Source organism: Anguilla anguilla, chromosome 6, assembly GCF_013347855.1.
Source record: "Anguilla anguilla isolate fAngAng1 chromosome 6, fAngAng1.pri, whole genome shotgun sequence".
Classification (NCBI taxonomy): domain Eukaryota; kingdom Metazoa; phylum Chordata; class Actinopteri; order Anguilliformes; family Anguillidae; genus Anguilla; species Anguilla anguilla.
Window position 1 is genome coordinate 31,212,937 of NC_049206.1, and position 15,100 is coordinate 31,228,036.

At 43.8% G+C, this 15,100-nt stretch overlaps 2 protein-coding genes across 5 annotated transcripts; both read right to left on the reverse strand.

Moving 5' to 3' along the window:
• Positions 1 to 6,141: 6,141 nt before the first annotated feature.
• Positions 6,142 to 13,706, reverse strand: LOC118229845. 4 transcript variants are annotated; one of them, XR_004765736.1, is made up of 3 exons: positions 13,417 to 13,706; positions 10,478 to 12,876; positions 6,142 to 7,481 (listed from the first exon to the last, which is right to left on the reverse strand). XR_004765736.1 is itself a non-coding variant. In XM_035422307.1 (2 exons), the coding sequence occupies exons 1-2, from the start codon at positions 10,546 to 10,548 to the stop codon at positions 7,032 to 7,034; spliced, it is 366 nt and encodes a 121-aa protein (XP_035278198.1). In that variant the 5' UTR covers positions 10,549 to 13,157; the 3' UTR covers positions 6,142 to 7,031. The 4 variants fall into 3 exon arrangements, 1 of the variants encoding a protein (XP_035278198.1); XR_004765735.1 differs by having other exon boundaries at positions 13,403 to 13,706; XR_004765734.1 differs by lacking the exon at positions 13,417 to 13,706 and having other exon boundaries at positions 6,142 to 7,326; positions 10,478 to 13,157.
• Positions 6,365 to 10,471, reverse strand: LOC118229843. The gene is made up of 2 exons (XM_035422305.1): positions 9,659 to 10,471; positions 6,365 to 8,570 (listed from the first exon to the last, which is right to left on the reverse strand). Exons 1-2 carry the CDS (start codon positions 10,434 to 10,436, stop codon positions 8,044 to 8,046), a joined length of 1,305 nt encoding a protein of 434 aa, XP_035278196.1. The 5' UTR covers positions 10,437 to 10,471; the 3' UTR covers positions 6,365 to 8,043.
• Positions 13,707 to 15,100: the final 1,394 nt, after the last annotated feature.

Sequence of the window (15,100 nt, forward strand, 5' to 3'; positions counted from 1 at the left end):
TGTCAGCAATGAAGGATGCGGGTAAGGGGATTGGGAAAGGCGAGTAACGCACACCAATAGTCCCCTGTTCCTGGGTGAACGCTGGCCCTTTACCTGACAGGTGGACACAAAGTGGCCGGCTGGCCACAATACAGGCAGGAGTTGGTGCTGATCCTCCTCTGTCTCTCCAAAGGGGACAGGTGGGTGCGGTCAACCTGCATGGGCTTGAGAACGCTGGTCGCTGGTGACTGATGACTCGGAGAAGACAACCCCGACACAGGCTGGCGAAAGAACGCATGATCCCTGGATGGTCCCCGTGACCCACCGGTGCTCTGCCCCTGGTGACGCTGCTTCATGCGGCTGTCGATCCGGATGGCCAGATCCACCAGATCCTGGAAGCTAGCGGGCAGCTCACGGGTGGCTAGCTCATCCTTAATGACCTCGGACAGTCCGTGGCAGAAGGCGTCATACAGGGCCTCTACATTCCAGTCGGTCGTGGTGGCAAGAGTGCGGAACTGGATTGCATAGTCCAAAACAGAGCAACCTCCCTGCCAGATCCTCAGCAACTCTCGGGCGGTCTCTCTCCCATGCTGGGAACTGTTGGACAAGCAAGGATTAATTGAGAATATTTGACGGGTGCTGGAGAAAAGGAGAAAAGGTCCGCAAGTCGCAAATCTTGAAATCGCGCTAGGAGGCAAAAAAGGTTTTTTAAATTTTTTTTTACTGTTTTCCTTTTTTTCATATTACGAAAGTTAAAGTGTTGAAGAAGTCACTCAATAGAATAAACAACATTTTTAGGGTCACTAAATAATTATAATTTGTCAGCAAAGTCGGCTTGTTTTAGTGATTCTTACAGCCTGGTTTTGGAGGCGTGATGGGGATGCAGTTGAATTAGCATGTTTGATTTCGTTGGCTATTGTCACTTTGTTTCGGTCAAGCCACCGCCCATAAATAAAGCCGTGTGGTAGTAGCCTATGTTTGTTTACTGTGTGAGGTTGCTAAAATGGCGGACACTCAATCAGTAGGTGAGAGTGTAAGCTTTCTAACGATGTATAACATGTCTAATTTTGCTTTTGGAATAGCGTTTTATAGGTAAGCGTAACCGAACATTTTCTTACCATGGCATTCGCTCTATATGGTAGCATTAAAAGACGTTGCACCTAACGAAACGTTGTCAACTTTTTTTGTGCAATTCCTTGGAAAATACCATTATTATTGAGGACTTCTGGGCATAGCTAAGCCATATGTTTGCTGATAGACCTATCTGACATTGTTTTCTGGAGCAAAACAGAAGCGGATATAACTGTCATTGATTTACTGTCTCTGTCTCCATCTACTGAACATTGATAAGATTTCATCATTGCTATGTAAGTATTACTGCTCAAAATATATCGGTTATTACGTTATTTTAGAAATTGAGTGTCTTTAAATAGGTTAGTGGTATTATGTAATGTGGATATTTCACACTGTAATGTAAGCGTTAGTTAGTAGTGTAATGGTTTTTGTGACGCATACAACAGTGATGAGGAGAGTGTTGAAACATTGCCAAAACGTGGTGGACGGCTGAAAAATGTTTTTATATCGTCTCATTCCCATACAAGAAAACATAGGAGTGTACAGAGTATAGAAATAGGCTACATACAAGAGTTAATCATTACACATTTAGGTACTGTGCAGCATTGTGTGACTATATGTTTGCATTATGTTTAAATTATATCTATGTTTCATCTTAAACCTTCATAAGGGGCTCATATGCTTTACAATGGACAAAAAGCATTATATTCCTTTTTGGAGAGATTTTGGATTTGTTTCTGGACGCTTAGCTATTTTAGACCAGTGTTAATAATTTAGACATTGTGGGTAGATTTGGAGATGCTGGGTACACTGCTTAGTTTTTGCTTCATAGATCTTTAGTAGTTCTACATATCCACCCTTAGATTTTATGAACTTGTGGTCAAGAAGTTTTTGATCCAGGACATGTATACTTTAACCCGCAATCTCCCAGTATTTCATTGCAAACTAAAAAAGGAGCAAATTCATTTTAGATTTTTTGCCTTGACCATTGCATTTGTGGCACTTTATTTCTTACAAAATTATGAATATAAAGTAATCTAAGCTAGTATTATAAATGGTACAAATGTATTGCTTCATTTAAGACATTTTTCTAGTCTCTGTGGTATTCACATCTGGAGTTATAAAGCTTTAAATAGGGTAACCCCTAAATGGGCAAGGATTTACAGGTACTCTAGTGGGGGAGTGGTTGGGGTGGAGTTAACTAGCACCACGGTTAACTCCACGGTTATTGTTCCCACCCATTATCTCCCTGTGAGAAGTGTGAAAAGTTCAAGATCTTTCAAGGGGATTTTCTTTGCTACTTGATTTTAGGAGTACCAACATTCAAATAAGCATATCTTCTTCAACTAACCTACATGTAAAATATATTTTATTAGATTTAATTTTATATTTATGTTTATAATTAGAATTATCAATTAAATTGCCGATTTCTTTGATAGGTTAGTCTACAAAAAACTGGTGGAATCAACTAACAAGTGTAAACTAGCTGTACATCAGGTTTTCAGATTAAATAATTGAATTCAATAAAAAGCAATTATATTAATGAATTGAAAACATACATTCTTTATTGAATGCAGGCACACTACTTCTAAATCACACAACAAAAGACATACAGCAAAACATTAAACAACTAATCTAGAAATACCAGAAAATAGAGAGAGAGAGACGGATGAGAGAGAGAGAGAGAAACAGATCGACCAGACCTTGCCAAAGTATCACCCACTTCCAGTATAAGCTCCTCAAGGAAACCAGTTAAAAACACACAACCAAGGAACCACCGCCAAAATAAAAAGAGGAAAACTTCTTCCAGGCTGTGAAATCAAATGCAACGCAACACAACACTTTTTCCTGTGGCAATCTTAAATACCTTACCCAGCATGGCTTGAGGATGTTTGCTCTGATTGGGTGATGCCGGGTTAAGGTTTAGGAAAGAAGGGAAGGGGGTCAGACTAATTTATGACAAAGACTGGCCTACCTAAAGATTGCATTCAAACTTAAAGAGGGAAAGGGAAATGTTAGGCATGTAGGGTCACTGACCCCCGATATGGTGTCCTGTGTCATCTGGTTTGTCTCTTCGGAGTGGGTGGGACCCATAGATTGTCTGCCTAGATTAGGGTATCAGTGGATTTTATATTGCCCCAATCACATTTGCTTTGATGCTTGTGAGGGGGAGGCCTGGCCACATTCTTACTCTTCTTACCACATTCTTATTCTCACTGATTCCCTCTCTAAGGCCAAAATCTAAACACTACATATCCTACATTCCCTCTCTTGGTGAATGCACCTGCTAAAAGTCTGTTTTCCCATCACCACATAAAAATGACACAGTATAATCATTATAATCATAGCTATATAAAAACTACACATTTACATTTCTGAGATGCAGTTAACAGTACATTACATAATATTACAGCCATTGAGCAGATGCTTTTATCCCGAGCGACTTGCACAACTTTTTACATAGCATTAGTAAACAAAAACTAAGTGGTACATCCGCCATCTTTTAAAACACTTAGTCCATGTCAAAATTGAGTAGTCCAATTGTGACCGGCTGACCTACCGCTGGACACAATCCCACAATGGTAAGGTGTGGTGTGGAGACATCAACAGTCTCTTCTGGCTGCTGCTGTTGTGACACCATAGTCTTTTCCTTCTCCGTTGCCTGGGTATCAGGACTGGCAAGGGAGAGGGGGTTCCCTGGACTATCTTGGGCAACCTACAGTGCTTTTTCCCATTAATGTTGCCCTTGTGAAATGAAAGGCAATCCATTGCCCACAGTGTTCCTGCCAAGTTGTGCATAGTATGCGGGGGCTCTGTCTCCTTTGACAGGAAGCCGGACAACCCAGAGCTGACTAAGTGCAGCGGGCATCTCTTAGCTGCTGAGTGGGGAAGCGCCATATTTCCTGTGGATTCCTCTTTGGCTCCTGTAGCCGGGGTCCAGTCAGGTGGGACTGCAGACAGCAGTCATTTAGGCAAGCTCCCAGTTGCAGGGCGTGGATCCGGTTGCACTTACGTACGTGGGTGTCATTCGGGGGATGGCAGGAGAGAACTGTGGTACTTGTAGGTTTAGACCTTTTCATTCACCGCAACATACGAAGACAGCACTGCATGTGCAAGGTGCAATCAGTCCATCAAAGGGAACTTTCTTGACTGTGTTTACAGTCATAGGATTGGCAATTCAGTTAAACCCAGGCATCGGGCAAACCTGTCCATTGGTATGCACTAATAGCGCATGAGGGCACCTACACTTTGGGAAAGGGACATAGGCGGACACGGTTCCATGTTAAAAAGTTGTGGTCAGGACATCGGGAGGGCTGCCAGTTTTACCTCCAAGAACAGCAGTTTGGCTACTGGCAGTCCTTTGGCAGCGGAGGGAGGCACAGTTCAGGGTACACGAAAGGTGACAGGAGGAGTCATGCCATTTTGCTTCTTCCGCACGTGGATCCCCATTAACCATGCCTGTCTCATCTCTGGCCCAGGGTCTATACTGGGCACTGGATGTGCACCCTCTCTGGGCAGATGGGCTGAAGGTCCCTGGTATGCGCCCAGTCTATTACCGTCCCACCACTTCAGACGTCGGGGAAAGACTTTCACGCTTCCCGTGGATGATGTCGGTGTGTGGAGCTTGGAGGGATGATGACCAGGGGGTTGGCAGACCAGGGTGTGGGAAGCTGGTGTTCCAGCTGTGCTCCGTTTATCTTGCTTTGGAGTGCAAGATACAACTCTGGCCGAGACGGTGAGGGTCCGGGAGGTCATAAAACGGTGGGGGGTAGGCTTCCTGGTCCGTTTCTCGCGGGGTCCCTTTGAATCCCTGACAGAGGCCCATGATTTTCTCTTGAGCCTGTCCTCTGTGTGAGCCCTGTCGTGGGGCTCTCCAGATGTGATGGGAGGATTGGTGTTGTTATAAGTATTGTCCATGGGGGGTGGTCCGGCATTCTCTGCTCCACAGAGCACTCCACTTCTGTCTGCGCAGGTGATAGAGGTTCCCCAGATTCAAAAAGCGAGGAAGGGGATTCTGCAGCGTGTGCTGCAGTGTTCTATATGTGGACTGGTGTGACAAAGTCCACAGAGCAAACCAGTTCTGTCTGCGCAGCTGCGAGATGTTCCAGGGTGGGGGTTGATGTGGTGAAGTCTGCAGTGCTGTGCGCAGTAGGGGGTGGTTCCTGGGTTGTGGGGAGACCAGAGTAATCCACTGTGCTTTCTTGTGTTCACTGTGCTGCCACTGAGCTGACTCCTTCAGCAGTAGTATGCAACTGGCCATTATGTTTTTCCCAAGCTTCTCTCCACATCAGGTTTACCTCAAACCATGCCTCTCTTGAGCGACAAAGATAAAGGAAATATTGTCTTTTTTCAAGGTACAATTTTATCCTTTCTATCACGAAACACTCAGTTCCATCATCGTGTGGGTATACAAGGGAGTCCAAATGTACAGTCCGTAGTTTGTGGATTGCCTCCTCATCCAGTGTGTCCATGGTATCAAGTCTCCCAGCAAGTTTCGGCCACAGTGTCAACAAGCGAGTCCATTCTGAGACCATATCATACAATTGTTGATTCCACTTTGACTGGCCCGGGTATGCTGGCAGGTCAGAATGGGTGAGGGACAGAGAGAATGAGGGTAACCGAGACATCTCTCTCTTTATCTGGTACTTCCTGACTTATTAAAACAATTCAGTTAATCTAAAACCTTTCAATAGAAAATATTCTGAACTTGTCTTAGGGTTTACTGCAGTTTACTCAATAGAATAAATTACTATACTATAGGACAACCTATCTCTGTGTCTAGGAACCGACAGACTTCAACGCCAATCTGTAGAAAACAATTTCACAAGGGTAAAGACACCACCGCAGCAAGCTCTTCAGAAAGGTTAGACTTTATTTGCACAGGTGCACAAAGCCGGATCAATTCAGACGAATTGAACCCCGATTGTCAGTTTTGCATACATTTTATACACAAATTGTACCCCACAATTCCCCTTAACACATTTCTAAAAATACCAGCCATCTGGTCTTTTTGGCACCACAATGATTTTGATTTCCTGCTCTTGGGTCAACCTGACCTTCTTGGCACCACAATGATTTTCTGTTCTTAGGTGATATCGTCATTGTGGAAAGTTACCCCAACTTTCCCTTTGAAAAATATCAGTCTTTACTCTGTAATTTTCCATTAAGCATACAAGTCACAGCCTTCTGTAATTTTCCATTAAGCATACAAGTTACAGAGTTATAGCCTCCTGTACTTTTCTACTGTATTCAGGTTACACAGGGGTCACTGTAAAATATTAGTCTTCTAGCACTTCTATTTGGTAATAGCGTTTTGTTAGTTTTTGGATTATATTTTAGCAATATATGATTAGTTTTTTGGTTAGTGTTATCTGCTGAAGTTATAGGCAATAGTGTATGATTAGTATTTGATTAGTGTTTTCTGCTGAGTGAGTAAGTGTGATTTTTCTTAAGCCTTCTGCGTTTGCCTTTTTTTCTACAGTGGATACTGTGGTTTCTTGCGTTTCCATAAGCTTTGCTGCAACTACTGATATAGATTTATTGGATTACACATTGATTATATGAGTGTATAGTTATACATGTGATATATTTTTATCATGAAGCATCGAGAGTTTGGAGGAACCAGTTTGATCAACATTGATGGGAATTCCCTAACTTTAACATGTGACGCCATCTCAATCATGGGGAGTCTCAAACTTTTCCTACATTTCCCCCCTTTCGGGGTCAAATCTTATGGCCCCGAAAGACTCCCCTCGCTGTATTCTTATTCTCAGCGTCAGACAGCGTCGGGTGTGCACCACCCCATGTATATTACGTTGGGTGCCTGCGCATCCCCTGCTGCCATAGCAGCATCCAAATGTATCAGATTCCTCAATGTAACGTTGTTCCCATGGTTCCTCCAACACTCTCTCCAGTCGCAAAATTTGATTATACATATCAAAGCTCTATATATTATTCTAAGTGACCCAACAAAGTTATCATACACAGTTTCTTAACACGTTGATTCGTAGCACGAGGATTTGCCGCAGTCCTCGTAGTTGGTGGGCTCCTGGTATATCTTCCAATCCAGAGTACGCGGTCTGCACGTCACTCCACTGGAAAGCCGGCTTGCGATTCTCATACTGGACCCGCAGGGGCACTGTTGGTGCTGTTGCTCCCTGGAATGGTGTCAGCGCCCGCAGTCCCTCCGCTCTCCCCGTCTCCCTGGACTGTGACAGCTTCCGCCGGAAACTGGAATCACCCGTCTGGCGCCTGGCTCCTGCGTTAGTCACCCTGTACGACACCAATTGGATGCCGCCAGCCGTGATTACTCTTCCCAAGTACTCCACCTCCTGAGAGCAGAGCTGCAGCTTCTTCCTGGACACCTTGTGTCCCCCCTTTGCCAGTTTCTCCAGCATTTTCATCGCTTATGCACTGCCCTTTTGTATCTGCACATAGTAATAAGTCATCAACATATTGCAACACCACACTTTTGAGGTCCAAACCTTGTAAGTCATCTTTTAACCCTTGGTTGAACACATGCGGCGAATGTTTAAACCCCTGCGGCATTCTGTTGTACGTATATTGCCGGTTTTCATATGTAAAGGCAAACAGCTCTTGGCTTTGTTCGGCCAACAGAACGCTGAAAAAAGCAGAACACAGATCTATTACTGTACACCATTTTGCAGTATGAGGAACATTGGTTAACAAAGTATGAGGATTAGGCACTTCTGCCGTCATTTCCTGCACTACATCATTTACTGCTCTCAGATCATGCACCAATCTCCATTTTCCCCCATCTGCTTTTTTTACAGGCAATAAAGGCGTATTATATGGACTTTGCGTTGCTCTAAGCACTCCTGATTTTAACAGACCTTCTATGGTTTTTCTCACTCCCTCCACTGCTTCTCTTTTTAAAGGATATTGTAATTTAAATGGACCTTTACAGCCTGGTTTTAAGTACACTTCAACCGGGTTTGCTGATTTCACTTTATCTACATCAGTGTCATGTTAAGACCATAGTTGACTTGGTAATTGGTTTAAATGTTCTTCTATGCCCAAATTTTCTCCAGATTTCTCCCGTTTTGTACCCTCTTCCCACGGTACCCTCACCATTTGGGGCTTTCCCCACATCTGAGCACTTACCATAATTTTGATCATTTTTTGATCTGCTGTGCACCAAATTAAAGAATTTTCTGTTGGCCTGAACTGGAGCTCTTCTGCTCTCTTAACCATAGGACCTAAGTCCTTAGCTTGGTACCCTGGATTTACTTTTAACGTTATGTGTGGGGCCGCATGTTCCTCCTGAAACCACTGCTCAATCCATGGGGTCCTTTCTATGTTTAATGCTGCTCCTTCCTGTCCTATCAGGAGCACAGTTGACACCAAATGTTGTCTTTCTCCTTTTCCCTTACTCCACTCTCTTTCTAGATCTAGGTCCTGGTAGGAATCAAACCTCATAGTACAATGTAAGTCATATTCTGGCTCAATTGCCTGCGGGATCTGAGCCTCAACATATTTTTGCCAAGTGCTCCACACTTGCCTGAGGGACATACAGAGCTGGATGGACAATCACCACCTGAAGCTCAACCCGGGAAAGACGGAGCTAATCTTTATTCCTGCTCTATCCTCTCCCCTCCTCGACTTTTCAATTTCCCTAGGGGACACCTTAGTGACATCATCACCCTGTGCCAAGAATCTCGGAGTGGTGATGGACAACAGGCTGTCCCTCTCCAAGAACATTGCAGCAGTAAGCCGGGCATGCAGATTTTTCCTGTATAACATCCGCAGAATCCGCCCCTTTCTCACCACCTACTCAACCCAGCTCCTGGTCCAAGCAATGGTTCTATCCCGCCTGGACTACTGCAACTCTCTTCTGGCTGGACTACCGGCATCTGCCACCAGACCCCTGCAACTCATTCAGAATGCTGCGGCTCGTCTGGTCTTCAACCTCCCCAGACACTCCCACGTCACTCCCCTGCTCACTACCCTCCACTGGCTGCCTGTTATAGCTCGCATCAAATTTAAAACATTGGTCCTAGCATACCAGGCAGTCAAGGGATCAGCCCCAGCATACCTCCACAAGATATTCAAACCCTACATGCCAGCCAGATCCCTCCATTCTGCTACCTCAGGACGCCTAGCACCTCCCCCTCTTCGCACCTGCACTTCCAGAACACGTTTCCTGTCTGTTCTGGCCCCACGATGGTGGAATGACCTCCCTGTGGAGGTCAGAACAGCTGAGACACTGTCCCATTTCAAACGACGACTGAAGACTCACCTCTTCAGGCTGCACCTCTCCCCATCCCTCCCTACCCCCCTGTAAATGACTGTAAGCTTAGGGTTGTAACTAGGCAGCTGTTTCGTAGGTGACTTCGGTGCATTAACTGTCTTAACTACTGCTTGTATTTTTTCCATATACTGCGTTGTTGCCGTTCTCGTTGTTAGTGTTAATCAGTTTAACCTTCAGGGTCCAAGTTGAACTATGCGGTTGTTCCCTGCACTTGGACCGGTACTTCTCTCTAGGGGTTTCATCATACTTGTTCCTGGTTATGGTTATACACTTTGTTGTACGTCGCTCTGGATAAGAGCGTCTGCCAAATGCCTGTAATGTAATGTAATGTAACTTGGTCTTTTACTTGTGTCTTAATATCCCCTACCCAATATACATTTGCCATGTGGAGGTTTTCACTTCTCATATAGTACATTCCTGTTAAATCTATGCCCCCTCTTTCACAGTTTAATTTTAGTCCTAAGGCCAGAATTGCATCTCTTCCTAGAAGGCTTATGGGGGAATTTTTGCATACTACTACCTCTAATTTTGCTTCTTTTGCGCCTATTTTTATTAATACCGGTTTTGTGGTCGGGCTTAACATTGTTTTCCCAGAGAACCCTACTGTTTGAATAACTTCTCCCGACAGTGGCAGATGTGAGGCATATTCTTTCCTAATGCATGTACATGTTGCTCCAGTATCTATCATCATAGGGACAATTTTTCCTCCGATTTGTACATTTATTATAGGTTCTTGTTCTGGCCCGTTTGTTATCATTACATGCTGTCCTACTCTGCCTGGGTTCTCTGGGCACCCCTTTTGGGCACCTTGGTAATTTACAGGTCCCCCACTCTGATATGGGGGCCTAGCCTGGGGAGGTGGGGCCAAGTTGGGGTAACCCTGCGATTGCTGAGGCTGATTAGGTACCCAGGTCCCCTGGTTACCTGGGTACATCCCTTGGGCGTTTGGACACCATCTTTTTATGTGCCCCTCCTGACCACATCCATAGCAAACTATGGGGCCCTGTCTCTGTTGATTAGGAAAGCCTTGTTGGTTCCAATTTCTATTTTGCATATTCTGCTGCCCTTTCCACTGATTATTTTGACCACCATTCCCTGGCCCTCCCCCCATTTGATTCCCACCCGGTTGTGGCCCCCCCCCTTTCATATTACCTTGCATGGCCACTGGGTGAGGGATGAAGTTGTAGATCACCGTCGGCCAGGGCACCATCAGGCTGCTCCATGGTTCAGGCGAGGGGGGTGGCTTCAAAGTCAAAGAATTCATTGTCCATATTCTGTATTTTCACAGATGCCACTTTTTTTGCCTCTTTTTCTTTATCCAGCTCTTTTATTTCTCTCGCCTTTTTTTCTTTGGCTCCTCAGCTCCTCCAGCTGCAACTGCAGTAGCTTCCTTTGAATGTCTTTTGTTTGATCTCCCAGCTTTTTCCCCTCTTTCCGCTGCCTTTCTACAGTGTGCGCCACATGATCCACAAATTCTCTGTGTGCCATGGTGTTCAGTCCCACCACCTCATCGAGGCGGCGCCCCACTTCCTGTGACATCCCCTCCCGGATGGCTTTGCGGAAGAGGGTGGTCATTATGGGATCTGCCCGTACGTCCCTTTCAGTTATCAATCTCCACCTGCGCAACTGCATGTGGATGTATGCTGCCGGTGGTTCATTGTCTTTTAACGGCAGTCCCGTTAAGGTCGTTATGTCCGGTCGAGCGGGATACAGGGCTCACAAAGCAGTCCAAACAACCCCACGCACGTTATCAAACGGCCCACCGTCCACTGCTGGAGACTGCGCATGGTTTCTGTCAAAGCCAGCCTGCTCAAATATGTCCAGCATTGTCTCCATCCCCACAACCTTTCCCAGGAGAGCCTTCAGGTCCCCCACAGCCAGGATCCGGCCCGTCATCTCCTCCTCCAGCACCCTGATCCAGTGGCTCGCCCCATTCTGCAAATCAGGGAGATTGGTTATTACATTATGCATATCTTGGGTGGACCAGAGAATGTATCGGGGTACATCCCCTTCCTTAATCAACAATGGTGCTATGGTATTGGGGTTTTTAGCATTATGGCTATATCCTTCTGCTGCTGGGTTACGCCGGGTTGGCGGTCTTTCTCTTACGTTTTGATATCGCCCAGCTAAATCTCCCCCCACCTGTGCAGGCCCCTCTCCCCCGTCTGACTCTTCTGCCTCGCTATTACTTGCCTGGCTTGCCTCACTGTCGCTCGCCTCACTTTTTCCTGCTGGGGAGAACTCCTCCTCCCCTTTATTATATTCTAATTTATATTCTGCATGGGGGGTTTGCTTTTTATTTGTAGTGCCTTTTGCTAAACTTGGCTTATGTTTATCTCGGGAATCTGTTCCTTTGGTAATTTTTGGCTTCAGCTCTTCCCACGTGTTATACGGGAGCTTTTCCCATCTAATGTTTCCCCACCCCGCAGTTTTGCGTCTTTTATGTGTTTCCCCGTCCCTTTTTGACCCCACCTGTTCAGGCTTTTGGCATATTTTAGATGCTCGCTGTTTTTTCTCAGTGTCTCTTATCTCTTTTGCCTTTTTTATTAACCGGCTATGGTATTCATCATACTGGTTATATTTTGCTTTTAACAGCTTTTCTAATTCCTCCACTTCCTTGTACTCTCCCCTTAGCTCTGTTACCCTTTTATCTATTTTTCCCTTTTCTTCCTCGAGCCGTGCTCTCTCTATCCTGAGCTGTTCCTCACCTTCCTCATGTTCTACCCACCCTTGTATCTGAACCTGTCCTTTTACTACTGGACACACTGTCACTGCAGATGTTACCGGGCCTATTGGATACAAGCCTTTCTCTTTTATTACCGTATGTCCCGATGACTGCGGGGCATACGGAGGAGGAGTCATTATTTCACTGTGACCCCTACTTATTCCTACATATTTTTCTAGGGAAGCGGACCTAAACCATCCTAAAATTGTTTTTTCCTGTTCTCTTTTTAGCTTTCTTTTTTCTGACTTGTCTCCTGTTCTATAATTTGCTATTACCCATCTGATCGCATATTTACCTATCAAACGTACCCCCTTTAGGCCATTTTGTCGCCATTCTTTTAGTTCTTTTTTTCCATTTTTCTGATATATGTTCTATCTCCCGTTTACATTTAGGATATTTTCCCGTGATTATTTCAACCGGCGTTTTCTCTCCCTTTTCCATTATTTTATGTTTATTTTAATACTTTTATTCTATTTCTTATTTATATTTTATTATATAACCTTTTATTATATAACCTTTATTCCCCCCGTTTATACCTTCTACACACTTCACGTTTCTTTACTTATTTTCCCCCTTTTTCCTTTATAGTTGTACATACACATAAATCACAATTTTTACCTCAGTTGCCTCAATACAACGTTAGTTCCGCGCAAGCACAAGCATCTAATCTAAGCATAAGCACGGTTTAACAATATTTTACCTTACCAACAATATTTTTTCTCTTACTTTACACCTCAGAGGACAGTGTTTTTCCCAAAAACGCTTTTACCAGAGCTCTTGCAGGTGGCCCTTCTTGGGTTTCTCTCCTCCCAAGTCTCTGGCACCTCTTTTTAAAACAACAGCAACAGTGTAAACCTTCAGCAGCAACAATATATTCAAATATATTTCTAGTTCCAGCACACTTTGCAACAAAACAACAGCAACAGTGTAAACCTTCAGCAGCAACAATGTATTCAAACATTATTCCTAGTTCCAGCACACTTTGCAACAAAACAACAGCAACAGTGTAAACCTTCAGCAGCAACAATATATTCAAATATTATTCCTAGTTCCAGCACACTTTGCAACAAAACAACAGCAACAGTGTAAACCTTCAGCAGCAACAATGTATTCAACATTATTCCTAGTTTCCAGCACACTTTGCAACAAAACAACAGCAAAAGTGTAAACCTTCAGCAGCAACAATATATTCAAATATTATTCCTAGTTCCAGCACACTTTGCAACAAAACAACAGCAAGTGTAAACCTTCAGCAGCAACAATGTATTCAAACATTATTCCTAGTTCCAGCACACCTTGCAACAAAACAATATACGTTATCCTTTCACTCATACCACACTCAATTCACTCACGGTTCACTGCGCACGTTTCTGAAGAACTCGCTGCTTCCTTCCCCTCAATTTTCGGTGTTAGTGTCCGGGTTAGTTTGACGAGAGGATTTCACTCCCGGCGTTCATGGAGAGGAGGTCAGAGGGGACAGTGCCCCAGTCCGAAACAAATAGTTAAATAGTTAAGCTCCGCAGCTTTTTAAGGGGCCTCTGCCTCTGTCTCCAGGAGCCGGGAGCTTCAGCGATCCCTTTTTCGTATCCCGGACGAGCCCCCAAATGTCGTGTCTAGGAACCGACAGACTTCAACGCCAATCTGTAGAAAACAATTTCACGGGTAAAGACACCACAGCAGCAAGCTCTTCAGAAAAGTTAGACTTTATTTGCACAGGTACACAAAGCCGGATCAATTCAGTCGAATTGAACCTCGATTGTCAGTTTTGCATACATTTTATACACAAATTGTACCCCACAACTCCCCTTAACACATTTCTAAATATACCAGCCATCTGGTCTTTTTGGCACCACAATGATTTTGATATAGTGCTCTTGGGTCAACCTGACCTGCTTGGCACCACAATGATTTTCTGTTCTTAGGTGATATCGTCATTGTGGAAAGTTACCCCAACTTTCCCTTTGAAAAAATATCAGTCTTTACTCTGTAATTTTCCATTAAGCATACAAGTCACAGCCTTCTGTAATTTTCCATTAAGCATACAAGTTACAGAGTTATAGCCTCCTGTACTTTTCTACTGTATTCAGGTTACACAGGGGTCACTGTAAAATATTAGTCTTCTAGCACTTCTATTTGGTAATAGCGTTTTGTTAGTTTTTGGATTATATTTTAGCAATATATGATTAGTTTTTTGGTTAGTGTTATCTGCTGAAGTTATAGGCAATAGTGTATGATTAGTATTTGATTAGTGTTTTCTGCTGAGTGAGTAAGTGTGATTTTTCTTAAGCCTTCTGCGTTTGCCTTTTTTTCTACAGTGGATACTGTGGTTTCTTGCGTTTCCATAAACTTTGCTGCAACTACTGATATAGATATATTGGATTACACATTGATTATATGAGTGTATAGTTATACATGTGATATATTTTTATCATGAAGCATCGAGAGTTTGGAGGAACCAGTTTGATCAACATTGATGGGAATTCCCTAACTTTAACATGTGACGCCATCTCAATCATGGGGAGTCTCAAAATTTTCCTACAGAACCTCCAATATGTCGAACAAGCAAGGATTAATGAAGAATATGTTTATTTTCTGAATCCATCGGTTCCAACAGTCAATGTCCTTGTTAAAATGTTCAGTACTCTGAATACTGAACGAAGTGATATTGCAGGCTAGAACCCCTCACTTAACCTACATGTAAAATATATTTTATTAGATTTAATTTAATAATTATGTTTAAAATTATAATTATCAATTAAATCGCCAAATTCTTTGATAGGTCAGTCTACAGAAAACTGGTAGAATCAACCAACAAGTGTAAACTAGCTGTATATCAGGCAGAAAAAACAGGCAGAGTACAGACAAGTAATTACACAAAGGCCAGTACGGACAGAGAATCTGTGACAAACTGACAACTAATGCTTGACATGGCAGGGTTTACATAGACAGAGTCAACTGGGAACAGGTGTGTAACAAGAGGGCGGAACAATAGGGAACAGGTGGCAACAATGAGGAAGGGGAACAGATCACAGGCACAGGTGAATACACAG

Coding starts and splice junctions, on each gene's coding strand:
- LOC118229845 (XM_035422307.1), bottom strand. CDS start 10,548: ATGGAGCAGCCTGATGGTGCCCTGGCCGACGGTGATCTACAACTTCAT. Junction 7,327..10,477: donor TCACCCAGTGGCCATGCAAG/GTAATATGAAAG, acceptor GGTGTCGTACAG/GGTGACTAACGCAGGAGCCA.
- LOC118229843 (XM_035422305.1), bottom strand. CDS start 10,436: ATGGGGGGAGGGCCAGGGAATGGTGGTCAAAATAATCAGTGGAAAGGG. Junction 8,571..9,658: donor GACACAAGTAAAAGACCAAG/TTACATTACATT, acceptor CCCTCAGGCAAG/TGTGGAGCACTTGGCAAAAA.